Below are 26,336 nucleotides of genomic sequence, written 5' to 3'. Positions count from 1 at the left end.
TAGCATGCACGGTTAGAGGAGAGAGACAGCACCCACACCACACTAGATATAGCCATGGCACAGGTAAGGAGAGAGGACAGCACAGCACAGCACACACTAGTATGCATGGCACTAGAGGAGAGAGGACAGCACACACACCACACTACAGTATAGCATCCATGGTAGAGGAGAGAGGACAGCACACCACACCACACTAGTATAGCATGCATGGTAGAGAGAGAGGACAGCACACACACCACACTAGTATAGCATGGCACGGGTAGAGGAGAGAGGACAGCACACACACCACACTAGTATAGCATGGCACGTAGAGGAGAGAGACAAGCACACACACCACACTAATACATTGGGGAGAGACAGCCACACACACTGTATAGCATAGATGGTAAGGAGAGAGGACAGCACACACACCACGATACTAGCATAGCATGGTAGAGGAGAGAGGACAGCAACACACACCACCACTAGATATAGTTACATGGTAGAGGAGAGAGGACAGCACACACACCACACTAGTATAGCATGGTAGAGGAGAGAGGACAGCACACACACCACACTAGTATAGCATAGGTAGAGGAGAGAGGACAGCACACACACCACACTAGTATAGCATAGCAGGTAGTAGAGGAGAGAGGACAGCACACACACCACACTAGTATACATGGTAGAGGAGAGAGGACAGCACACACACCACACTAGTATAGCATAGCATGGTAAGGAGAGAGGACAGCACATACACCACACTTAGTATAGCATGGTAGAGGAGGAGGACAGCACACACACCACACTAGATATAGCATCAGCATGTAGCAGGACAGAGAGGACAGCACACACACCACACTAGTATAGCATGCATGGTAGAGGAGAGAGGACAGCACACCACACCACACTAGTATAGTACATGGGTAAGGGAGACGAGGACGCACACACACCACACTAGTATAGCATGTAGGAGGAGCAGGAGGACAGCACAAAGGCACCAACTAGTATAGCATGGAGGTAGAGGAGAGGGACAGCCAACACGTCCACACGTAGTTATGCATGGTAGAGGGAGAGAGGACAGCACACACGCCACACTAGTATAGCATAGCATGGTAGAGGAGGAGAGGAGAGAGGACAGCCACACAACCACACTAGTATAGCATGTAGAGGAAGAGGACAGCCACACACACACACTAGTATAGCATGCAGTGTAGAGGAAGAGGACAGCACACCACACCACACTAGTATAGCATCGGTAAGGAGGAGAGGGACAGCACACACACCACACTAGTATAGCATAGGTAGAGGAGAGAGAGAGGACAGCACACACACCCACACTAGTAATAGCATGTAGAGGAAGAGACAGCACACACACCACACTAGTATATAGATAGCATGGTAGAGAGAGAGGACAGCCAGCACACACCACACTAGTATAGCATGGTAGAGGAGAACGACAGCCACAACACACCACACTAGTATAGCATAGCATGGTAGAAGGAGAGAGGACAGCACACACACCCACACTTAGTTATAGCATTGTAAGGAGAGAGGACAGCACACACACACACTAGTATAGGCATGTAGAGGAGAGAGGACAGCACACACACCACACTAGTAGTAGCAAGCATCGTAGATAGAGGACAGCCGACATGCAGGTTGATCCCAGTAAGGGCTATCTCTCTCTATGGTAGAGGAGAGGAGAGAGGACAGCACACACACCACACTAGTATAGCATGGTAGAGGAGAGAGGACAGCACACACACCACACTAGTATAGCATGGTAGAGGAGAGAGGACAGCACACACACCACACTAGTATAGCATGGCACGGTAGATGAGAGAGGACAGCCGACATGCAGAGTTGATTCCCAGTAAGGTGCTTACGAGGGCTAAGCAGATTTCGGAGGTGATTAGCTCATGGATTGTAAGGGGGCTGTGAAGAAGGGAGGAGATGACAGGACGGGAGGGAGAGATGGAGGTTCTGTTTGAGGTGAGGGTTAGAGGTCAGAGGTCACAGCTGCTCCTCTCCTTGTGGCTGGTGTGGAGTCAAATAATTTCATGTTGGCTGTGAATTTAGTCTTGCTGCTAAATAATTTGTGAATCGCATCTCATTTCTGTGTCGCTGAACAGTTTTCATAAGGTCAATGAGTCTATCAAGATCTTTCCCTCTAGTGTGTGCAGTGAGGCAGTAGCCTACTTCCTGACTCTAACATCAGAGAGCCACAGAGAAGCCTGGACCAACCTTTTGCTCCTCTTCCTCACCAAGGTCCTGAAGATCAGTGATGACAGGGTAAGGATGTCAACCATTAACAACATTCAGACAGGCCACTGATTTGGTCAAGTCATTGTCAGCGACAAGAAGACCTAACCCTGTCTTTGAATGGAGATGAATCTGTAGGTAGATGTTTTATGTCTCTCTCTCTTTCCACAGTTCAAGGCCCATGCGTCCAGGTACTATCCTCTGCTGTGTGAGATCATGCAGGTTGATCTAATCCCAGAACTGCGGGCTGTGCTGCGGAAGTTCTACCTACGCATCGGCATCGTGTTCCAGATCGCCCAGCTGCCTGAACTACCTGCAGAACCAGAAGCAGAGCAGGAAGTTGAGGTGGAGAGGGGGGTGGTGGCTGGAGAGGAAGCCCAGTGATTGTGCACTTGTAGCGGGCTGGCTGCGAGACCTCTGACTAGGGAAGCCTGGAGTTCTGGAAGTCCTCCTCCCCGCTTGCCTTGGGTTTGTCTACCAACCCTTTAGGACTATGGTCTCCCATCCCCCAGGGTACTATGAAGGGTGCATCTGACCAGACTTCACCCTTCTGGATTTGGCAGTTACCCAGAATCCCCAACTAACGGTACAGGAAACTCCAAGGTGTCTCTACTGTGAACCTGACTGGTCATGTGACAGAAAATGGCACCTCCCATATACACTACATGGCTAAAAGTATGTGGACAAGTGCTTGTCGAACGTGTCATTCCAAAATCATGGGCATTTATATGGAGTTGGTCCCCCCTTTGCTGCTATAACAGCCTCCACTCTTCTGGAAAGACTTTCCACTAGATGTTGGAACATTGTTGTGGAGACTTGCTTCCATTCAGCCACAAGAGCATTGGTGAGGTTGGGCACTGATGTTGGGCGATTAGGCCTGGCTCGCGGTCAGCGTTCCAATTCATCCTTAAGGTGTTTGATGGGGTTGAGGTCAGGGCTCTGTGCAGGCCAGTCAAGTTCTTCCACAACGATCTCGACAAACCATTTCTGTATGGACCTCACTTTGTGCACAGGGGCATTGTCATGCTTTAACAGGAAAGGGCCTTCCCCAAACTGTTGCCACAGAATCGTCTAGAATGTCATTGTACACTGAAACGTTAAACGTTTCCCTTCACTGGAACTAAGGGGCCTAGCCCGAACCATGAAAAAGCCCCAGACCATTATTCCTCCTCCACCAAACTTTTCAGTTGGCACTGCTTTGGGACAGGTAGCGTTCTCCTGGCATCCGCCAAACCCAGATTCGTCCTTCGGACTGCAAGATGATGAAGGGTAATTCATCACTCCAGAGAACATGTTTCCACTCCTCCAGAGTCCAATGGAGGTGAGCTTTACACCATTCCAGCTGATACTTGGCATTGCTCATGGTGATCTTAGACTTGTGTATGGCTGCTCAGCCATGGAAACCCATTTCATGAAGCTCCCGATGAACAGTTCTTGTGCTGACGTTGCTTCCAGAGGCAGTTTGGAACTTGGTATTGTTGCAACCGAGGACAGACGATTTTATGCTCTACGCGCTTCAGCACTCGGCGGTCCCGTTCTGTGAGCTTGTGTAGCCTACCACTTCGCGGCTGATACGTTGTTGCTCCTAGACGTTTCCACTTCATAATAACAGCACTTACAGTTGACCAGGGCAGCTCTAGCAGGGCAGAAATTTGACGAACTGACTTGTTGGAAAGGTGGCATCCTATGACGGTGCCACGTTGAAAGTCACTGAGCTCTTCAGTAAGGCAATTCTACTACCAATGTTTGTCTATGGAGATTGCATGGCTGTGTGCTTGATTTTATACACCTGTCAGCAACAGCTGTGGCTGAAATAGTCGAATCCACATACTTTTGGCCATGTAGTGTATCAGAGTAGGTTGAAGTTGCCCCTAGACACTGATCTAAGGCCAGTTTTTGCATTCCCCCCTATAGTTAAGGTTATAATATTGGGAGGTCAAACTGATCCTAGATCCTATGGGCTACTTATACCCGAAGCCTCTCATATCATGGAAGAATGGCTTGGCCTTGTACATGAAGATCTGATTCTCTAACGACTGCAGAATAACTATCCCTCAGAGTCAAAATATATTTAAAACGGGTTTGCTTCTTGACATTACTGTATCCTTAAAAGCGATTCTAGAGAATGAAATGGCTACACGTACATCATGCAATGCAATTGACGAATATTCAGTGATATGAAATGTGACATTTGTTACTCGATGATAATTCTGATCTTTTCCTGGCTGCACCGCTGATGGCTAACGTTAGCGGCAATCACCTCGTGGATGAAAAAACGAAGTACAGAAAAGCCGCTTTGTCATATAATCTGATAACACTAGATTTTATTTCTGTGTTTTGTTTAGTTTTTTCACAGGATTTTGCTGCACTTAGGGCTCGAGTCGATCAGATCCGTTTTAGCTGACATCCGCATAGCGGTTGTTTTGACGGAGTCGGAGGTGCAACTGCATTAGAGCTGTCAAATCCACAAGTGACTCCTGGCATTATATCTAAAGCGGACATTGCCAATGGCTGCACGGAGTCGCATTAACACAAATCCCACGCAGCCTTGTTTACAAGTTGGAACACTGGAATGTGAGATGTAATCTACACCTCGATTAGGCTGATAGAAATCCTCATTATTTAGTTTGATTATTTCTATATAGCGTACACTTTCTCGTTGTTAACTAACGCGAGTGGGGCGGGTGTGGCATTGATCGTTAGAGCAGCTGCTCACCGATTTGAGGGCTCCAATGCAGTTCCACCTCAGACACCGCCAAAACATCTGCTATGCGGCTGTCTATCGCCGGTTAATGCTGATCTGATTGAATCTAGGCCCTGATCTCATCATTGAATACACTGGAGATTTTTACTTTTGTGATAATTGATTTACTGGACCACCTCTCCTGCAGATTGTCCTATATGAGATTTGTAATTGAATGACGACACGACAGAACGTGAAGGGTTAAAATATTCAATTGATATGTTCTGAGGCTTTTTAACTGATTGTCGATAACTGGGCTCTTCCTAAAACTGGAAGGAAAAATAGCAACTATGGGCCTGTTCAGGAGGTTGCAACGTTACACAACGCTCAGCTAGAAATGTATTGTGTAGATATGATTTTCTTTCATGTAATGAAAGTAATTATCTGCTCTATATACAATATTTATATCTGCAATGCTTCTGAATAGGCCCCTGATATGAGCTGCTTCTGAGTCACAGGTATGTTTATGTTTGAAGTTAGTTTTCAGTGTGTACAAATTAAAATAAATTAATAATATATTTAATTTTCTTTGGTTTGGGGACAGGCTGTATGTATAGAGTAAATGAAGAATGTTAGCTGTGCTTTAAAATAAGACTTCTGGATGGTGTGTGGATTGGATGTAGAAAACAAAATGTATATGGTACAGAAATGTAAAGTTTTCTATGTTGAAAAAAGACTTCTGTACAACTTCCTGTACAAAACTGGTCATCATCCGACATTCTAATCAGGTTATAGGTCAATAAAGTTTTTGAACTTGATTTGTTTGACCATTTGATTGGACTATATGAGTCTGTCTTAAGAGGAAAGGATTGAGCACCAAGGACCAGTCTGGACAAAGACAAGATTATAAAAACTTTCTATACTGTATATGAACACACATTTTCTTGCTACATACAAACATTTCAACACCAGATACACATTTCACATGTTTTAAAAACATTAATTCTGCAAAAGTACATTCAAAAGGTTACCATAGTTGCTTACATCAGCAGACCAAACCAGTCAAAAGGTTACCATAGTTGCTTACATCAGCAGACCAAACCAGTCAAAAGGTTACCATAGTTGCTTACATCAGCAGACCAAACCAGTCAAAAGGTTACCATAGTTACTTACATCAGCAGACCAGAGGCTATACTTCTTCCATACTGTAGTCCTACTCCTGCAGCTGTAGCCATATCACACAGCAGACGCTGCCCTGCTCCTACCCACTACATGGAGCTGTTGTATACAGAGACTGAAATATCTCTGCTACTACCTCATCTCCATTTGGACGTCTGCCCTGGTGGCTGATTAAACAATTCACACATGCATAAGCTACATTCAGATGTTTTTCTGCATAAAAACACAAACATGGATGTTTTTTGCTCTCTTCTGATGCAGACACAGAAATAGACCATGTTCATTTTGTCAAATTTGTATTGGGGATCGACTGCATATAAAATATAGACCTCAAACTCTAGTCAAAAGTAGTAAGCTATGAAGGGAATGGGATACTATGTGTAGATGAAAGGGGTCATCCATGTTAGGTGGAGGGCCCATCCCACTCCCCATCCAGGATGTGGGTAACCGGTCTCTGTCCGGTTCTGACCAGCCCCAAACAATTTTAGCGTGTCTGACGTGCCGGGCCGTAGCCAGCGCTCTGTGGCAACAGTCTCCATGGACACATGCCTGACCGGGTAGTACGGGGTGGACCGCAGTAAGAGGTCATCCCCTTCATCGGCTGACAGCCCCCCTGGAGACCAGAGAGACGTCATTCAAACAGACAGACACCTCATGGCCCAATCCTAACTTAGATACCTACATTTGCATTTCTCATGACATTCTATCAAAAAGCCTATATTGAGTTGCAGCATTGAATAAGTTGCAGTTTGTGGTGCTTTGAGACCTTACATCCAACCTCGTCATTCTATCACAAGCCTGTACATGCGGTCCCCTCCACGTACAGGCTTGTCACAGAGAACAGAGACTGGGCATCCGGTTGGCCCTTGTCATCGCTCTGACAACCAGCAGTCACCATGTTCTGGACCACAGCATGGAAACATCTGTCAGTACAGCAGAACGGGTTAGTACAGACTACAGAGAAAATGTGTATTGGCCATTGTCTTACAGGATTTATGAAAAACATTCTAATGCCTAAAAAAAGAGGGACTGTTGTGTATTATCAGAAACGTTTCCCCAAGGCCCTTCTCAGATTGAGGACATTAATGGACTGTTGAAGTGGCACTGTAATTATGTGATGATGACTCAACTGAAGCAACATGCCCTTCTCTTCTCTGGAATAGCCTCTTACATCCTCAAAGTCTCTCCTTACGGCAGGCCTTCTCCTCTCCCTCTCCTGGGCTGAGGGCTGTCTGGACCTCAGGTCAACCTGGGCTGCCCTGGCCCTTGGGATGGGGACCCTGCTTCCAGTTAGGATCGTCTGAGGACGTAGCACTGTAACACATTTACATTACATCACCTAACAGGCAAGGTGGGATGATGTCTCTCCCAACCTTAACTAGTAAAAATGCTACGCCGTCTAAAATACTAAGGCATAGCAATATTGGAGGTATATTATGTTTATATTTTATCCAATCTTCTCATGTTATTCTTCAGTAATATCAGAAAAAAAGAAGTTTTTTCTGCATTGTGCAGTAGACTCTCAGAAACACATTCCCTGCCTGCTCTCCTCTCTCCCCCTTCAGCCGGACCAAGGCCATGTTACTACCACCCTGCAGCTGGCACAGGCTTTCTGCTCTGTCAGGACTGCTACCAGCTGTGTGGGCGCCATGGCTTGGCCTATGCCGTGTTGGCACTGGCAGGCACCTGTGTGTGTGTGTGTGTGTGTGTGTGTGTGTGTGTGTGTGTGTGTGTGTGTGTGTGTGTGTGTGTGTGTGTGTGTGTGTGTGTGTGTGTGTGTGTGTGTGTGTTCCTCCCATATCCACCTCAGTGTAATAATGTATTACTATTCATTCCTTCCAGTAAGCATATCCTCAGGAGGACAGTTTGTCTGTCACTGACTCAAGTCATGTGTCCTCTACAAAAACAGGTTGTTTGACCAGCAGGCTCACCAATAACAGCACTCTCTGACTCCAATAAAGAGACTCTTTGGTGGTCTCGGACTGTTTTCTCACTCTGAGAGGATCAACACAGACTGTCAGACACCTATAAAAACCAAGTTAGACAGATGAGTTAGACAGTGTGTCTGACCTGACTCTCCTCATGATCCTGATCTTGCATTGTTGCTCCCTGAGCAGAGCCTGCTGCTGGATGTCCAGACTGTGTTTGTCACTGGGGGGGTTGGGGCACACGTGATGCACCTCCTGATGAGATGCGCTGTCTGTAACACACACAACTCAGTCCCTGCATCCAGGATTACCACATCCTCACCATGACACAGATGTCAGGCAGTGAGTGCAGCGGTAGTCATGTGTACTGATACAGCACTATTGTTGCCATTAGAGGTACAGATGGGCCCAGATTAGCCTATCATAGTGGATTTCCTCCCACACCAGCCAATCAGAGGGACTCTCTGGCCAGCGCTCATTATGATGAGAGGCTAAACCAGCAGGGAGTGCTGTGCACTTACAGGACTAGTTCAGCTGTGGCCAAGATGAAACTGATAGTCGACACTGACCTTATATGGGGGTGAAGAGCATCTAGACCTAATCCTATTGTCAACCCCTCCCCTCTTCCATCAGTCTATACTGACTGAGCCAAGGCCATGGTGACTCAGCTACTCTGCAGTCTAAACACTGAGCTACAGATGGACTAGGAGGAACGTAGACAAGCAGAGAGGAGCAAGACTTCTCATGCCTTGTCCCATTCTCCGCAAGGGAGAGGAAGAGGTAGGCCTCTGGTGAGCTATAGTAATGGAAGCAAGAGACGATCTGCTCACAGGCAAAAGCAATGTGTGTCCACTCACTGTAGTGTACTCAACACACAGGCATACAGTGTTGTCATCACCCTGCAGCGTACACACACACCCAACTGTTGTTGTACACAGGGCTTCTATATCTCCCACTTTTCTAACCCCGGTTTTGTATGTTTGCGTGTCTGAAGTGTTCTCTGGACCCCCATATAAACTCAGTACTGGGAATCCATTCAAAGTCAATTTCCTTAGTTTAAGCCCTGTGTTTACGCTGCCAAACTGTCCGTTACTGATGGATGGCTTTAATGATGAGTCGCCCCATGACCTCATCAGAGTAATGCCATGGCAAAGAGGAGAGGAGACAGAGGGGCTTGATGAGGGCTGCACATCCAGCCAAGCTGAACAGGAATGGATCATAGTTATTCTTCTAGAAAAATATGAAAAGAGGCTCATAAATTGGGTATAGGCCTTTAAATGCATGGGATGGTGGTGTCAATTCATCTCTATATTTGATCTGGGCGAGGGCATTAATAAGGGAATGAGAAGAATGGAGGGAAAAGATTAATGTCCAGTTATTATTGTCCGGGGTCTGGACCTCAAAGCTGTGTGCTGTAAAACCTTGGTGGAGCATAGGTGTAGTAGGCATTATGATGCTCATGTGAATTTCCTTTCTTTTTGGGCTTCAGGCTGATGCCTACTTCTCACTTAAAATGTAGTTTCTTGTTTTTAATAGCATAAAGACTGTCATTGTCATACCTCTGTATTTGAGCTGGTTGAACTCCCTGGTGTTCTTCATGTTGACGTGAGCAGCTGCAGCAGCTACTCCAGAGTTGGGTGGCGTGCCATCTCAAACATGTCCCCATGGGGGTGCCCTCTACGCCTGGGCACAGCACAACAGTATGGAACATGATCCAACACCTCAAAACACACCACAGTCGCCACTATAAAATATGCATGTTAAGTTCACAACCGTACACCGACAGTGAGTGTATTGTTCCAGGGATGAAAGCGGAGTCAGAATAAAGCTATAGCGCCTGGGCCTGTGGATGTTCGACACATTCAAGTGCCTGGGCCTAGAGGAGAGCTGGCTGATAGCAGAGAGAGATCTGGGAGTGAGGAGCTGCTTGCCCAGTCTCTTCTGCAAGTCTGGGTTAGGAGGGGAAGGATCCTTCTGGCTCTGCATAAAGGAGAGAGTCCAACTCACATTCAGATGGCTCAATACAACACCAAGTCATATTTTACAGTATCCAGTGTATTGTGAACATGTTACACCTCTGCCTGAACGTGTCCTGCTCCTGGAGCTGCTGTGGAGTGTCCTGATCACTGAACACGTTGCCTCGGGCAAACTGGGACAGCTGGGCCAAGGAAAAACCAGCAGGGACGGATGAGAGGGGTGACTCATCAATGCACATACACACAAAGTAAAGTGAAAACTCAGACCTTTACTGAGTGGCTGTGAGAGTTGGGCTACCTGTTACTCGCTGGGCAGAGGGTACCCAGTCCTGCCTGGGGTTAGGTCCTTCACTCCTGCCTACAGAGCCCTGTGGCCGTCACCTGTCCCTGGACTCTGGGTTCACGTACTCCTCCTCGTTGGTCCTGTGCATTCTGTTCAGATCACCTGGAGGCATCGTCATCAGCTACAGAGACACTTTCAACGCAGTGGTGACTCACAGATTCAGCTACAATGCCTCTTCATACCAGGGCCAGAGATGTTGACAGAGAAATAACCCAGAGGCTTAGATTTAACAAAGTGACTGAAACCAAAGGTGTCATAGTCAAATTCAGAGAAGTTATCATTTTGGTTTTACAGTCACTATAAAGTGAACAGAGAGAGAGTAATTAAAGAGGACTATGGAGTAAATCAAAAATGACGTACTGATGAGGTTTCCCCTGTCATCTCTGAGAAGGGCCCCTCCTTCCCCAGGGGGTCCTAGGCCTTCATTTCTGCCTCGATCTTGGCATCGTAAATCCCTCTTCCTCCTCTCCTGTCTCTATCGCTCCTTTCTTTCCTGGATCTGCACCCAGGGATGGAAAGGTGCCATTAACTACTGATCATTAAAGCTCATTTTATTTGAAAGATAAGAACATTCAATTTTCCAAAGCTCCGCCTACCTCTCTATTTCACATCTCGAACAACGGATGGTTGAAAACTTGAATCTATTGCAAAATATTCAAACTGAGCTCTACAGTATGTATGACATGAAAGGCCTTTTTATGTTGCTCTTGTGGTATTCCTGCAGTTATTCCTTTTACCTTGGAAAAGTGCTGACTTTGCTCTCGCCTGATCTCTTCCCGTCAAAATATTGCAGTCTATCACTAATCTGAGTCATTGGTTTCCTGTTCCTCTAGAATCAGCAGAGAGAAACACAGCTAGATAGCAACGTTAGCATCTCAATGTGCCTCTTTACACTTAACTTATCCTTCTTCAGAAAACAGCCTGGGAGCCAGGGGTGTGTTCAGTGGTGCACAACAAAGCAAAGCAGTTTGAAACATGGGAAAAAACAGATGCATTCTTTCCCAAATATGCAGTTATTGGTACACATAATACTGTGATGACTAACAAACTGGAGATGGAATTCAATCAATATTTCATGGTTTATCCTTCACTCTCTTGAGAGAGAGAAGTGGAAGGGGGAGAGAGAAGTGGGGAGAGATAGCGAGAAAGTCAGTGAGCTGAGGTAAGGACAAGAGAAGGGCAGACTTTTATCACACTAATGAGAGTACGGCTATCACATCTCTCCATCACACTTACCTCACCTCCATTCCACAGCTGGAGACAAAATGAGTCCCTCTCCCTGCCAACAGGTGTGAGTGATTTATGGTGTATAAAAGGTGTGGTTGGCTGGAGACCACCTGAGTATTTCACACATACACGTCTCATTGTATTGTAATGTCCTGAAAGCATTTACTGTCCTGTGAGATTGTTTATGTCAATGGGGTTTTCCTAGTTTAAACAAAAATGTAATACATGTTTCAATGTCTAGCCTACCTGTTGTCTCAGGGCTTCCTGGTAGTTCAACACACTCTCCTTGGACTGCTTTGGCCTCTATCGCTCCAACACCCAGCTCAGCCCCAGGGAGAGCTACAACATGCTGATCGGCTCCTCTGAAGAAAGACATGAAACATTATGGGTAACCCTATCAACACAATATCACTAGTTGTGAGAGACATACACAGATACACAGTCTGTGTATGTACACAGTCTAAAACATTAAGAACACCTGCTCTTTCCATGACATAGACTGACCAGGTGAATCCAGGTGAAGGCTATGATCCCTTATTGATGTCACTTGTTAAATACAAAGGATTTTTAAGCCTTGAGACAATTGAGACCTGGATTGTGTGTGTGCCATTCAGAGGGCGAATGGGCAAGGCAAAAGTGCCTTTGAGATGCAGGCTGTTCTGAAAGGAAAAAGGGGGTTGCAACTCAATATTAGGAAGGTGTTCTTAATGTTTGGTATACTCAGTGTATAGCCTACACACAGCTTTCAATGCTTGCTTAGGGTGCCCTCTTCTGGTTCTTTAAACAACTTAAAACTAAAAAATCTGTGCTACTTAGCAATGAGTTGTGTGATTAATTGGTGTGAGTGGATAACTTGTGTGCAGGTCTCTAGACAAAGTGGAAGACATGCAAGTCCTGTGCTAAGGACACCCACCGGGCCCCTTGATGCCCATTTATGAGGATGAGTCCGGGTACAAACTCGGCCTTGTCCTTCCTTGTTGGCTGAATCAGATCTGGATCTCCCGGCGGTCTTCATGGCCGCAGGCATCACAAAACTGGAGAACAGTTACACTGTTACACAGATAGACAGTACCTAGGTAAACGTCTGCAGTTCAGTTCACCTAATCAATGAACCACCTCATAAAACACACAGCTTAACCAATCCTCCTTGCAGCCACATCCAAGTTAGCCTGCACCATCACCAGCACCTCACACACTACCACAACATATCCCAGTGTCTGACTGCAGTCTTCTCTCTACCCAGTGACCCAGAAACTAAAGAGTAAAGATCCATCACATTGCCAGTCAGATAAATGCAGCTCCAATGATGGAATTGAAGTGAGTGTCTGTCTTTTAGATTCTTCAAAGTAGCCACCCTTTTCCTTGATGACAGCTTTGCACACTTGGAATTCTCTCAACCACCTTCATGAGATAGTCACATGGAATGCATTTCAATTAACAGGTGTGCCTTGTTAAAAGTTAATTTGTGGAATTTCTTAATGCGTTTGAGACAATCAGTTGTGTTATTTAACCTGTATTTAACTAGGCAAGTCAATTAAGAATAAATTCTTATTTACAATGATGGCCTAACCCAGCCAAACCTGGACAACGCCGGGCCAATTGTGCGCCGCCCTATGGGACTCCTAATCTCAGCCGGATGTGATACAGCCTGGATTAGAACGAGGGACTGTAGTGGCACCTCATGCATTGAGATGCAGTGCTTTAGACCACTGTGCCACTCGGTAGGGGTGGTATACAGACAAGGTAGGGGGGTATACAGAAATCCACATTTTTTATTTATTTTTTTATTTTACCGTTATTTTACCAGGTAAGTTGGCAAGAACAGCTCAAATAAGCAAAGAGAAACGAGAGTCCATCATTACTTTAAGACATGAAGGACAGTCAATGCGGAAAATTTGAAGAACTTTGAAAGTTTCTTAAAGTGCAGTCACAAAAACCATCAAGCGCTATGATGAAACTGGCTCTCATGAGGACCACCACAAGAAAGGAAGACCCAGCGTTACCTCTGCTGCAGATGGTACATTTATTAGAGTTACCAGCCTCAGAAATTGCAGCCAAAGTAACAGACACATCTCAACATCAACTGTTCACAGGAGACGCGTGAATCAGGCCTTCATGGTCGAATTTCCGCAAAGAAACCACTACCAAAGAACACCAATAAAAAGAAGAGACTTACTTGGGCCAAGAAATACGAGCAATGGACATTAAATCGGTGGAAATCTGTCCTTTGGCCTGATGAGTCCAAATTTGAGATGTGTGGTTCCAACCACTGTGTCTTTGTGAGACGCAGAGTAGGTTAATTAATTGATGATCTCCGCATGTGTGGTTCTCACCGTGAAGCGTGGAGGAGGTGTGATGGTGCTTTGCTGGTGACACTGTCAGTGATTTATTTAGAATTCAAGGCACACTTAACCAGCATTGCTAGCACAGCATTCTGCAGCAATACGCCATCCCATCTGGTTTGCGCTTATTGGTACAATCATTTGTTTTTCAACAGAACAATGACACACCACACCTCCAGGCTGTGTAAGGGCTATTTGATCAAGGAGAGTGATTGAGTGCTGCATCAGATGACCTGGCCTCCACAATCACCAACCTGAGTTGTAACTGTAACTGAGTTGGACCGCAGAGTGAAGGAAAAACAGCCAACAAGTGCTCAGCATATGGGAACTCCTTCAAGACTGTTGGAAAAGCATTCCAGGTGAAGCTGGTTGAGAGAATGCCAAGCATGTGGAATGCTGTCATCAAGGCAAAGGGTGGCTGCTTTGAAGAATCTAAAATCTAAAATATATTTAAATTTGTTTAACACTTTTTTGGTTACTACATGATTCCATATGTGTTATTTCATAGTTTTGATGCCTTCACTATTATTCTACAATGTAGAAAATAGTAAAAAATAAAGAAAAACCCTTGAATGAGTAGGTGTGTCCAAACTTTTGACTGGTACTGTACATGGTATGACAATAAAATGCAACAATGAAATGCAATAAATAAACAAGCCGGCGAGACGGGGACTGAACACAAATATTGTGCATTACAGTTTTCCATTGTAGTCTCCCTCCACAATCAATACAGAGAGGTTTTATACATGTGGTGGCCAACTGTGCTAAAGTGCCAACTGTACATCTACCCTCAATATCAGTTAAGCAATAAAGCCCTGACTGATCTAATATGTTTAATTGCAGTGGCTCAGTTTTGGGTTTTGGTGTTGCCTACTTCTGATCTGTTCTCTGATGTGCTCTTCATGGACAACATGGGGTTCCACCTCCCTCCTCTCCTGCACAACTCTGCCATAGAAATGAATTACAATGTTAAACAGGAAGATTACAATGAGCATAATCCATCCCTTTTTTTTTAAATGCAGTTTTCACAGCAGCAGGTAGTTTGCTGATAGAAAATCTCTCATGAGAAGTACCTGTCAGGGCTGTGATAGATTATCATCCTCTTTGTTCTCCCAGTGAACTCTGGCTCTCGGCTTCTTCTGGGTCTCCTCCTCTCCAAGAACTCAAATTCCTCTTCCTCCTCCTCCTTCTCTTCCTCTGTGGAAAGGTCCTCCTCAGAGTTGTACTACTGTACTCTACACCTGCTTCTCCTTCTGGGCCTTCTCTTCCAGCCTTCCAAAGACTCTGGTCTGTGGAGCTCTCAGCGCCTCCGCCCTCGTGGGGCCTGACCCTCTGTCCCTGTCCCTCTGTTGGTTAGGGTGGCAGCATCCCTCCTGGATGGGAGTCGCTGGAGGCTGGCCTCCATGGTTAAACTGGATGTTATGCTGGGCCTTTGGGATGGCTGGGGGGAATAAAGTGCAGCAGGACTCACAGTCTCTGGGTCCTGCACCTGTAGTTTAGGAAAGAGAGGTGTTAAATTATCAAAATGTGGCAACATGCTGTAGGATCTTAGTCAAATGTAGCCAATGAACAGGACAATCATCTTCAACTCATTAAACACACATTGAATAGGTCGAGATATTTTCACAAACATATCTACATCATTTCCAAGGTATATTTGCCTTCCTAACCTAATTGAAATGTAAGAATGACTTCGTTTCTAATAAATAAGTGAAAAGCATTCACATATTCCCCCAGAAGATGTCAGTATTACCATTTCTATCAGATCGTCTGTGTTATTTGGACTAAACCATCACGTTAATGGGTTTTCGTGGCTGTTGATGAATACAAGCATAAGTTTATTTGTTAGGGACATGCATTTTTTAATTAATTCGATGATTTTATGTGTATACTCATTAACTGAACAAAAACCCCACGGTCACTTTTTATTTTTTTTAAATGTGTATGTTCCCCTTCCTCATAACATGGTACAGTCCAGTGTCATGGCTCCCCGAACGAATGGATGAGCAAGGGCTACTGCTTTGAGATGATGTTATTATTACAGGTTTTTGAAATATTCCACGTTTGATAGCGCACTAGTTTTCTTTCTAGTATTACTTGATATTTTAGAGAGGTAGTGAGAATAGGTTGTCAACATGGCAGGGAGTAGCATGGCACAGAAAACATGGGAGCTACAAAACAGTATGCAGGAAGTTCAGAGCATAGATGAAATATATAAATATGACAAAAAACAACAACAAGAAATCCTTGCTGCGAAGCCATGGACAAAGGAGTAAGTATATATTTGATAAATGATTGATTGTCATTTGTTTTATTTGAAACTGCTTGCTAGTTCCTTGTTTGGCTGAGTTAGCTTGACCAGCTAGCTAACGTTACTAGCTGAAGTTAGCTTGCTAGTTAGCATGTCAACAATGGGAATTCTCCCTGCATTGCAAGCTAGTTAGTGTATGCCATATTAATTACCTGAACATAATTCACACCAATATTATTTTTGTCCTATAGTCATCATTACTTCAAATACTGCCAGATATCTGCTCTGGCGCTGCTGAAGATGGTGATGCACGCCAGGTCCGGGGGCAACCTCGAGGTGATGGGGCTGATGCTTGGGAAAGTGGACGGGGAGACCATGAACATCATGGACAGCTTTGCCTTACCCGTGGAGGGCACAGAGACGCGGGTCAACGCCCAGGCTGCGGCTTATGAATACATGGCTGCCTACATTGAGAATGCCAAACAGGTAATATGACTGACTCCTGGAATGAGATTTTAGTCCTTAATGTTGCATAAAAGGATGGATCAAAACATATGACATTTTAGTGAGAACTGTGCTTGTCATTGTTTATCACAATGGTTGGACACTATCTCTTCATTGTATTGATACTGATTCCTTGCCGTTTGTGAACTGTCAGGTTGGTCGGCTGGAGAACGCTATTGGCTGGTACCACAGTCACCCAGGTTACGGCTGCTGGTTGTCAGGTATCGATGTCAGCACTCAGATGCTCAACCAGCAGTTTCAGGAGCCCTTCGTGGCGGTGGTGGTGAGTACAGTGAAAGATCTGCCCCAACTTCAGCTCATAACGCAATACCCCCAAAATACACATGTTAAAATGTCCATTTGTCTTTTATTAGGCTGCTTCCTAAATACAGTACTTTAGTTTTCCTTTTGAATTTGTGGGTGCAAGGTTATACATGTGTAACTGAGAGGGGTGCAATCAGGTTTAGGCATCCCTTTAGTGGTTGATGATGTATGGTAGTAGTCCACCATGTGCACGGCAAATATTTGGCTTTTGTAACTGTAGATGCTATTTACACTTGATTGGTTTTGCAGGGCTGCAGTGCCAAGGGCATAGGATAATTAAGTGTGTACTTTGACTACACTGGCAGCAGTAGTTGAGAAAAAAACATCACTGCTGGTGGCCGGCTTGGAGTGGTCTCTAGAGACTGTCTGACCTCGGAATACATTTTCCTGTTCTACTGTATATCTCTCCCTCCCAGATCGACCCCACTCGCACCATATCTGCAGGGAAAGTCAATCTTGGCGCCTTCAGAACATACCCCAAGGTAAGGAGTAAAATGCGTTTCTTGCATTAATCTAGTGTTTAGCCTTATTACATGTGGTATTAGACAAGTTAGGCACACAATTACTGCAAATTCAGCATTTTGGTCTCATTTATCGCTCATAAATATATTTGGTCTATTCAGCATGCCAAATGGAATATTTATTTTAAAGATTTTGTTGTATCTATAAGTAATACTATTATGATTCATTGTCAACATTTAGTTAGTTATTCCTTTTGCAAAATGTGTTTATTAGTGGTTAATTAGTAGTTGGCTGTCTCTCACTATCGAACTGTGCAAATATTTTAAGACTACGTTTCCTCTCAGTAAATATACATTTTCAGATATCATGAGTCTAATACTGGTGTGTTTGTGTTGTTTTTCAGGGTTACAAACCTCCTGATGAGGGACCCTCTGAATATCAGACCATTCCCCTGAACAAGATCGAAGACTTCGGCGTGCACTGCAAACAGTGAGTTTTCATCTTGGACATTTATACTTGAGGCAAACGTATAATATTTAGCATCATCTTGCAAATTGTCTAAGTAAACTTGACACACTTCATATATATATATATATTATTAATTTATTTATTTTAGAGTTGATGTAGCCTATAAAACAAATTCAAGTCATTATGATGTAATAATCCCTTAGTAATGCTGTGGTAAATAAAAAGGTAGTATTTTCTTAAATTAATTTACATTGTTTATTTATTCACTAAGTGCCGTGGCCTTGTTTGTTTGTTTAGGTATTATGCCTTGGAGGTGACTTATTTCAAGTCTTCCCTTGATCGAAAATTACTGGAGCTCCTCTGGAATAAATACTGGGTCAACACTCTGAGCTCTTCAAGTCTTCTGACGGTAAGTGTTTGGAATTTAACTCTAAATCAAGCAATGCTACATTTGTGGAACCCTTTTGTTTACAAATAGATATGTAACCATACTATGCTGAGTCAAGGAGCAGCCAAAATATACGATGTGTGTTTCTTACATATTAATGACAATCCCTTTCTTTATTTAGACCATTATAATAATTTTATATGGCCCGGGGGGGTCTTCTATTTTCCAAAAAGTCACTTGTACAGATTTACAAACATAGGTTAATTAATATAACTGAGGCCACCATGTTAATCTTTAAACAAAATATCTATGTGTTGGAGATGTGGTGATACAGATGCCGCTGTGGTTCACCGTGGATCATCTCCCTTGTTGCCAATACTTTCTAGAGATTGAAAGCCCCCAGTGAATTCCCATTGTGGATGCTAAACAGTCTCTAAAGGCAGCAGACTATCCAAACAGTGGACTCTGGTCATTCTGGATGAAGATGGATTGACTAGTTGTCAGGAGTTGACTGGTCCATTGGTGAAGGGCTTTGTCAGTCACTACACTGTCACCACAGTCTGGCTCCCTATCATTGTCTCCTAATTACCTGCTCCATGGAACACAAGGCCTCACCTTAGGCAAACCTTTTCACCGAACCCCTTTCACGGCGACTTGACAAGCCATTTAATCCATTAACAAGTTCGACATATTGTAACTGTTTAATAGAATGTCTCAGTAGTGGTGAAGAAAATAGGGTGGTGGTGAAATTATGCATGAACATTGTGTGTGTGTGTGTAAAGAAAGAATGAAAGAAAGCCCACACATGGGTATATAGGCTACTGCTTCCACATACTTTGATTAAGTTAATCACAATACGCAGATATGCTTTCATCTGATCATGGTACATGACAATATAACATATTGGTACATAATCCAATGTGTGTGTGTGTCCTCCCCAGAATTCAGAGTACACCACGGGCCAGGTGTTTGACCTGTCTGAGAAACTGGAGCAGTCGGAGGCTCAGCTTGGAAGAGGAAGCTTCATGCTTGGCCTGGACACACACGACAGGAAGTCCGAGGATAAACTGGCCAAAGCAACACGAGACAGGTACAGCAGCGCTCCTCCACTCCTGTTATCTATCTAATTTAGATCTTGTTTATTCTGCATTTACATTTACTTGTAATTATTTATTTGGCTTCCAGGCCTAGAGATTATTTAGTGAATGATTTAATGCATTGATCTCTAAAATTGGCATGGCACCATATATCACACTGTATGTTTGTTCATGTTTTGCAGTATTGACAGACTGGATTGGATTGTTGATAATGCCCTATGTACTGTTACGATAAAGATTTCTACTGATATTATTGACAACTGTAAACCAATTTGAGTTGCTGTTAAACACACCATTTAAATATACAACTGACAAAGAGAAACCAATTATTCCTACCCCATAATAGAATCATTGGTCCGTATTCACAAAGCTTCTCAGAGTAGGAATTCTGATCTGGGAACATTTTTGCCTTTCTGATGAACACGATCAATGGAAAATGTAAATCTCTGGTCTGCTTAGGCCTACGCTATGTACTACTCTAAGTTATAGAATCTCTGTATTATTACTATGTTTTGTAACCATTTTGATCACATATTATTTGTGTGTAGATGCAATGGGAATACTTAGTTACTTAGCAGGTAGAGTTGTCCTTCCTACCTATTCAAGGTCTGCTTATTATTTATACAATGGTTGTGGTTTATTGAGTTTTTCTCCCGTGATTGCAACACCTATCTGTTTGTTTATCTGACCTGTCTGTTGATGGATAGGACGTCTGTGTCACCGCTTCATGTCCAGAGAGAAATGGAACTTTCCTCTTTTTTTTTCTGGCTATTCTAGCTGCAAGACGACAATTGAGGCGATCCATGGTCTGATGTCTCAAGTCATCAAGCATAAGCTCTTCAATCAAATCAACACGTCTGCCATCTAAGCCCGAAAGTCAAAGTGGAGTCACCCCTCATGTGTGTATTACTATTTAGATTCTGGTTAGCAGGATGATCTTTCAATTATTATCTGAGGAAGGTGTATTGGTTTTATCTTCAGCTATTCTTTAGTGTGAGTGATTGATCTCAACTTATGTCCACATAAGTGTATGAATAAATAGTGTTGTTAAAATGTATCTACGTTAGTTTTCCTTCCTTGACTTGAAGTATCACCATTTTCATTGAACAATTCCTGAGGTTGGTGAACCATATTGTTTTGACTGAATTGCTTCCAACTTTAGTTAATGTATTTTCTTATTTTTGAATGCTTGCAGACTTTTGAAAGGTATTCTCCTTTGGGTTCAACATGACATAGCACTGTGACATGTTCATGTCCCATGGCTGTTAGGTATTGGCTAGAGTAGACTACACACACACACCCTCGCAGCACGACTTAACACTTTAACAAAGACCATGGTATATTACTCCATAACAAAACCTACAACCAGTCAGCCAGTCATTTCAACTCTGGCCAGTCATATCATTACATAATGGAACAACAAACTCAAGCCGCTGCATCGGCTCAAACGTAAACACTGGCTGGCATGGTCGAGAAGTCTCTGCGGAGCGGCTTTCGGTGCAAGTTGTCTCTCTGTAGTACACAATCCTTCAGGATTGTCAAGTCGTCAAGTCGAGCCGTGGCAATGATGCAGCCCAGAAACAGGAGCCGTGCACACTGGAGTCTATTCACCCAACCCGTCTGCTCTACATCGAAGCAGACAGTCTGCTTTTCCTTACACACTGCAGCCCTGGCACCGTTTAATGTCATAATTCTTTTTCTTGTAGTATTATAATGGTGGAATGTATATTTTTGATGCAACATTGCCGAGGCGGGGAACCATATTTGGTGTACTTTGAATGGGTCTGCATTTCCTCATGTACATGAGCTTTGGCATCAATTCTTGTAATGATTTTCTTTTTACATTCTTTTGATGTTATTATAATGGGTGAAGTGTGTATCCTAAAGTGTTTTAGAAAGAGGAAACTTATTGAATTATGTTAAATGTAATTTGAGTTTTTGGAATTAACAACAGGAAACAATTGGCTTTACCCTCACATTGAATGCTCTTTAGCTAGTGGTTTTAAGTGCATTACAGTACTGTTACTGTTATAGCTAAATACTGTTATGGCTAGATGGTCAACAAGTATATGGAACGTGCTGTCTTAGAAGGGGTTTTACCTAATGCAAGGTTTGTAAATTATCATTTAAATATAAGACCAGTGTTCCGTGTCATTCTTATGGTCGTCACCAGATGAACATTCAGATGCTTCGCTAACAGTGGAAACAAGTAAATGTGAATTCCAATGAAGGCCGACCGACAACCAAGCATTCAATACTATTGCTAAGATGTTACTGAATTAACATTTATTTTAATTAAGCGTACACTTAATATGTTTTCTATTATCTATGAAACAGTGGAATTGCACCTCATTTGGTGAGTTCATCGAAAATACTTTACAATAATAAACAGGGGTGATGTAATAGTGATTTTAAAATACTAGGCCTAACTGAAGTTCTGAGAACAGAGGATTGATAAGGCTATGATGAATAGCTATTTATTACTGGGCACCTATAGGCCCTGAGGAACAAATTACCCTGCAGAAGTCCAAGGATATTGTTTACTTTGGATCTCAGAATATGCTCAACAAGCATGGTGTAGGCTATAATGAAGGGGGTTGGAACTCACTCATTGCCCTAGAGTGGAGCTATGTGGGGGAAAGAAGGGCCTATAGCGCTACATTTCCTCCCTGCCAAGTGCTCTGCATGCATAAGTGGAGGCAAGTCACTCAGTCGCAGGAAGCCGGGGCCTTGACATTATATAACAATGCATGGGTCACTGCTGAGACTCGCTGAGCCAATCGCACTGCGACCCCAGCCTGCCTGGCGCGTTATACGCATTATTACTGGGAGCAATGTGATCTTGGCTGGAGAGAAGAGGAGAAACTAATAAACATGGTGTCGGGTTACGTCATGTACATGTCTGCAGGCACTATAGTCTACAGGCCTCAGGGATAGCTGCAGGATCTGTTTACTGTTTGCGTGTGTGTGTGTGTGCCTGTCTGAGATGTTCCACACTATTTGATCTTTATTTAACCTTTGACCTCATTGAAAATAATCATGGCCATAAAATATTTTACATTCCACCACTGGAAAGGCAAAACGGTTTTTATTTCAGAGGTCTACAATACCACAAAAGTAGCTGATCATTAGAAAGGTACATAAAAGACCACATAATTCATGGTGTTGGAATGGAATAGTTTTAGACTATTTCTGAAGAAAGGAAAAGTGCTGAAAGGAATTTAGCTTGTTTCATTCTGGCTTTCTTTATATTTATCCAATATTTTTCAATTTACTCAGCCAGGAAAGTCTGGCCCAAAATATGTTTTTCATGAGGATGTGAAAAGCGATCCAATTCACAAATATTTTGGATGCAAATATACACATTTATTCAAATCTAGATACCAATGGCAAAAACAGTGATATACTCAAACTGTGATTCATTCTGAGGGGATTTTACATAAATTAACAAAATAACATTTGATTGTGATCATTTAAATAATTGATTAAACCTATTGATACAATCATTACATTGAATTATGTTTCACAGAAAATTGAACAATCTAAAGGAAATGTTTTGTTTTACCTGCATGCTGACTGCAGCAATAATGCACTGCATAGCCAATTATTTTCTACCACTTCCTTTGTGAATTCCTATGTTTGTTCTAGATCATTTTACTTTTGGGTCCACATTTAACTGAAATGTACTATAAGAATAATAATATATATTTTTACATTGATAACAGCCTGTATTTGGTCATTTTTCACAACTGTCATAGTCGAAAATATTTGTTTTTGTAGTTAAATACAACAGAGCGTTGACAAGAATGAAATGCATGAATACAGGCAACCATTGTAAGTAATTAGTAATGAGCAGAATATCAATTTATCTTTCTGACTTCAACTGCACGCGGTACACAATTTGATTGACACTTGTGTAAACCATAGGCATAAGGTGTAAACAGCTCGTGCTCGAAAACTCAACTAAATCCATGGTTGTTAATTAGCCTACTCAAGATAATAGAAGCAAAGTAACATTTCCGTTTCATATTTTTATTGCATAGGAAAGGATATATTTGATCACTGGGCGGCAAATTAGTTGTGGTATGCCATAAAAACATAAAGAAGAAGTACTTTACGCAGCTTTGGCGCGTTGTCCCCATGGCAATCATTCCAACAAGGATATCCACAGACCACACGAGTGTGAATTTATTCATCTCACCCCGCGTCTTTAGTCTCTTTATCATAACATTACAAGGAGGACACGTGCACATACTACAGAGGTAGCTAGATTTGTATTTACTTTGCAAGTTTCTTTTTTGATGGCTAAGTTAGCGCTGACAGCTTTGTTGACAGCCTAACGTTTAGCTAGCCTGCATTGCTAGGTTGCTAGCTAACGTTAGTAGTTGCTACAGAAAATATGTGAAAGAATGTGGCCTTGAATTTATCCTGTAAGTTAACTGCTGCTAGTGTTAGTGTCAGTTTTGCACATGATTAACTAATGTCCGTCGAGTCCCGAGGGCTACACTGATCTTGTTGTTGCCCACGGGAGATCTCATCTCAATCGATCGATCTCCATTCATGTCAACTCTGCCTCGGCTCGTGCCCTGAGATCAAGTTTAGAAAATACTTGTTGTCACACTCTGATCTGTGTGTGTGTGTGTGTGTGTGTGTGTGTGTGTGTGTGTGTGTGTGCGTGCGTGCGTGTGCGCGTGTTTTTCTCTCAACAGAAGTGTGTGCATAATGGAACTGAGGCAGAAGTGCAAAAGGCATAAAGCCTTGCTCATGAGGGATTGTGACTGGTGAGCAGAGAAGGACATCTATACTTCTCGATGTCGTCATTGAGAGAGAGAAAATCACATGCACGTTTAGATCTGGTCTCAGGGTCTAGCTAATAAACAACCCCCTGGGGTGTCAGCAGCCCTGCTCAGGGAATAGATGGCCTGCTTGGGGAATAGATGGCCTGCTTGGGGAATAGATGGTCTGCTTGGGGAATAGACGCCATGCTTGGGGGATATATGGCCTGCCTGTGGAGTAGGCGGCCTGCTTTGGGGATATATGGCCTTTTTGGGGAATATATGGCCTGTTTGGTGAATATATGGCCTGCCTGTGGAGTAGACGGCCTGCTTTAATAATAGATGGCCTGCTTGGGAAACAGATGGCCTGCTTGGGGAATAGATGGCATGCTTGGGGAAAAGGTTTCAATTAGGGCTATTTATATCCCTCTTTACTTTAATGAGCTCTTAAAGTCTAAAATATTTCATTGAGGTAATATATTTTTGAATCTGTCATATACTTACTTTTTTGTGGAAAGACTCCAATGACATTTATTTTCCTTTGACTTTACTCTTTACAGCTAGCTTATTCACTTCCCTTTTTCAGACGTTTCTGGTGGTTGTTCTGTGAGCGCTTGACTGAAGCTGGAAAGGATTCCACTCTGAAGCAGTGTCTGTGACGAGCCATCATGGTCCGCCTCACCATGGATCTGATTGCCAAATCCAGCTACCATTTGAAAAACAAGAGAAGCTACTCCCTCCCAATGTACCTCAAGAAACTCACTCACCTGAACTTCTCTAACAAGAACATAGTGGACATTGTAAGTACGATACTACAGTTACCAAAATTAATATAGGCCAGCTATGTTTTGTTTCTGTGCTTCTCTCTTTTAGCTTCTAATGCGCAGGACGTTGGTGGCACCTTCATTGGGGAGGACGAGCTTGTGGTCATGGCTGGAGTGGAATAGATGGAATGGTATGAAATACATCAAACACATGGTTTCCTTGTTGTTTGATGCCATTCCATTTGCTCCGTCCTCCCCTCAGCAGCCTCCAATGTTCTAATGGTAGGGAAATCTTCTTTGTTTGTGAACGTATGTGTTGCAGGAAGATCTCTCCATGTGCAGAAACCTTATAGTCCTCTACCTGTACGACAATAAGATCACCCAGATCTGCAACTTGGGCTTTGCCTCAAACCTCACACACCTATACATGCAGAGCAACAACATCTCTCACGTAGATAACCTCTCCGACCTGCAGGAGCTCTCCAAGCTGTGAGTAGGAGCTTGTCCTGTCTATCCAGTTGAAATGTTTTTCACTGTCTGTGTTAAAGCTTTGGCGATACATTCATCTGTTTTTCACTGTCTGTGTTAAAGCTTTGGCGATATATTCATCTGTTTTCCACTGTCTGTGTTCAAATGTCCATGTTTCTCCATTCCTGGGTGTTTGTCTTTCCGTGCATGTGTGTACATCTCAATCTTATGTTTGTGTGTGTGTCTCTCTCTGTGCCATATCAGCTACATGGAGGGAAACAGCATCACGGTGGTGGGGGGGTTAGAGGAGCTGAAGGAGTTCTACCTGGAGGGAAACAGCATCACGGTGGTGGGGGGGTTAGAGCAGAAGGAGCTGAAGGAGTTCTACCTGGAGGGAAACAGCATCACGGTGGTGGGGGGGTTAGAGGAGCTGAAGGAGTTCTACCTGAGGGAAACAGCATCACGGTGGTGGGGGGTTAAGAGGAGCTGAAGGAGTTCTACCTGGAGGGAAACAGCATCACGGTGGTGGGGGGTTAGAGGAGCTGAGGAGTTCTACCTGGAGGGAAACAGCATCACGGTGGTGGGGGGGTTAGAGGAGCTGAAGGAGTTCTACCTGGAGGGAAACAGCATCACGGTGGTGGGGGGGTTAGAGGAGCTGAAGGAGTTCTACCTGGAGGGAAACAGCATCAACGGTGGTGGGGGGGGGGGGGGGGTTAGAGGAGGTGAAGGAGTTCTACCTGGAGGGAAACAACATCACGGTGGTGGGGGGGGGTTAGAGGAGCTGAAGGAGTTCTACCTGGAGGGAAACAACATCACGGTGGTGGGGGGGGGGTTAGAGGAGCTGAAGGAGTTCTACCTGGAGGGAAACAGCATCACGGTGGTGGGGGGGTTAGAGGAGCTGAAGGAGTTCTAC

At 43.7% G+C, this 26,336-nt stretch overlaps 3 protein-coding genes across 3 annotated transcripts in view; all 3 read left to right on the top strand.

Moving 5' to 3' along the window:
* LOC111953855 (brefeldin A-inhibited guanine nucleotide-exchange protein 1) overlaps positions 1-5,745 on the top strand; it is a 49,835-nt gene extending 44,090 nt beyond the window's left edge. Inside the window, exons 36-37 of the mRNA XM_070435660.1 lie at positions 2,157-2,274; positions 2,416-5,745. Coding sequence (XP_070291761.1) covers positions 2,157-2,274; positions 2,416-2,628 — 331 coding nt within the window. The 3' untranslated portion in view covers positions 2,629-5,745. The remainder of the gene's footprint in view (positions 1-2,156; positions 2,275-2,415) is intronic.
* A 10,142-nt stretch (positions 5,746-15,887) lies between these two features.
* Positions 15,888-20,473, top strand: LOC111953583 (COP9 signalosome complex subunit 5). The gene is made up of 8 exons (XM_023972961.2): positions 15,888-16,194; positions 16,425-16,659; positions 16,832-16,960; positions 17,418-17,483; positions 17,867-17,952; positions 18,229-18,340; positions 19,261-19,409; positions 20,194-20,473. Exons 1-8 carry the CDS (start codon positions 16,058-16,060, stop codon positions 20,282-20,284), a joined length of 1,005 nt encoding a protein of 334 aa, XP_023828729.1. The 5' UTR covers positions 15,888-16,057; the 3' UTR covers positions 20,285-20,473.
* A 4,309-nt stretch (positions 20,474-24,782) lies between these two features.
* LOC111953854 (protein phosphatase 1 regulatory subunit 42) overlaps positions 24,783-26,336 on the top strand; it is a 9,894-nt gene continuing 8,340 nt past the window's right edge. Inside the window, 3 exon segments of the mRNA XM_070435659.1 lie at positions 24,783-24,991; positions 25,278-25,444; positions 25,688-25,741. Coding sequence (XP_070291760.1) covers positions 24,860-24,991; positions 25,278-25,444; positions 25,688-25,741 — 353 coding nt within the window. The 5' untranslated portion in view covers positions 24,783-24,859.

The sequence above is a fragment of the Salvelinus sp. IW2-2015 genome, linkage group LG27 (genome assembly GCF_002910315.2).
Source record: "Salvelinus sp. IW2-2015 linkage group LG27, ASM291031v2, whole genome shotgun sequence".
Classification (NCBI taxonomy): domain Eukaryota; kingdom Metazoa; phylum Chordata; class Actinopteri; order Salmoniformes; family Salmonidae; genus Salvelinus; species Salvelinus sp. IW2-2015.
This window is presented reverse-complemented; position numbering and strand designations above follow the sequence as displayed.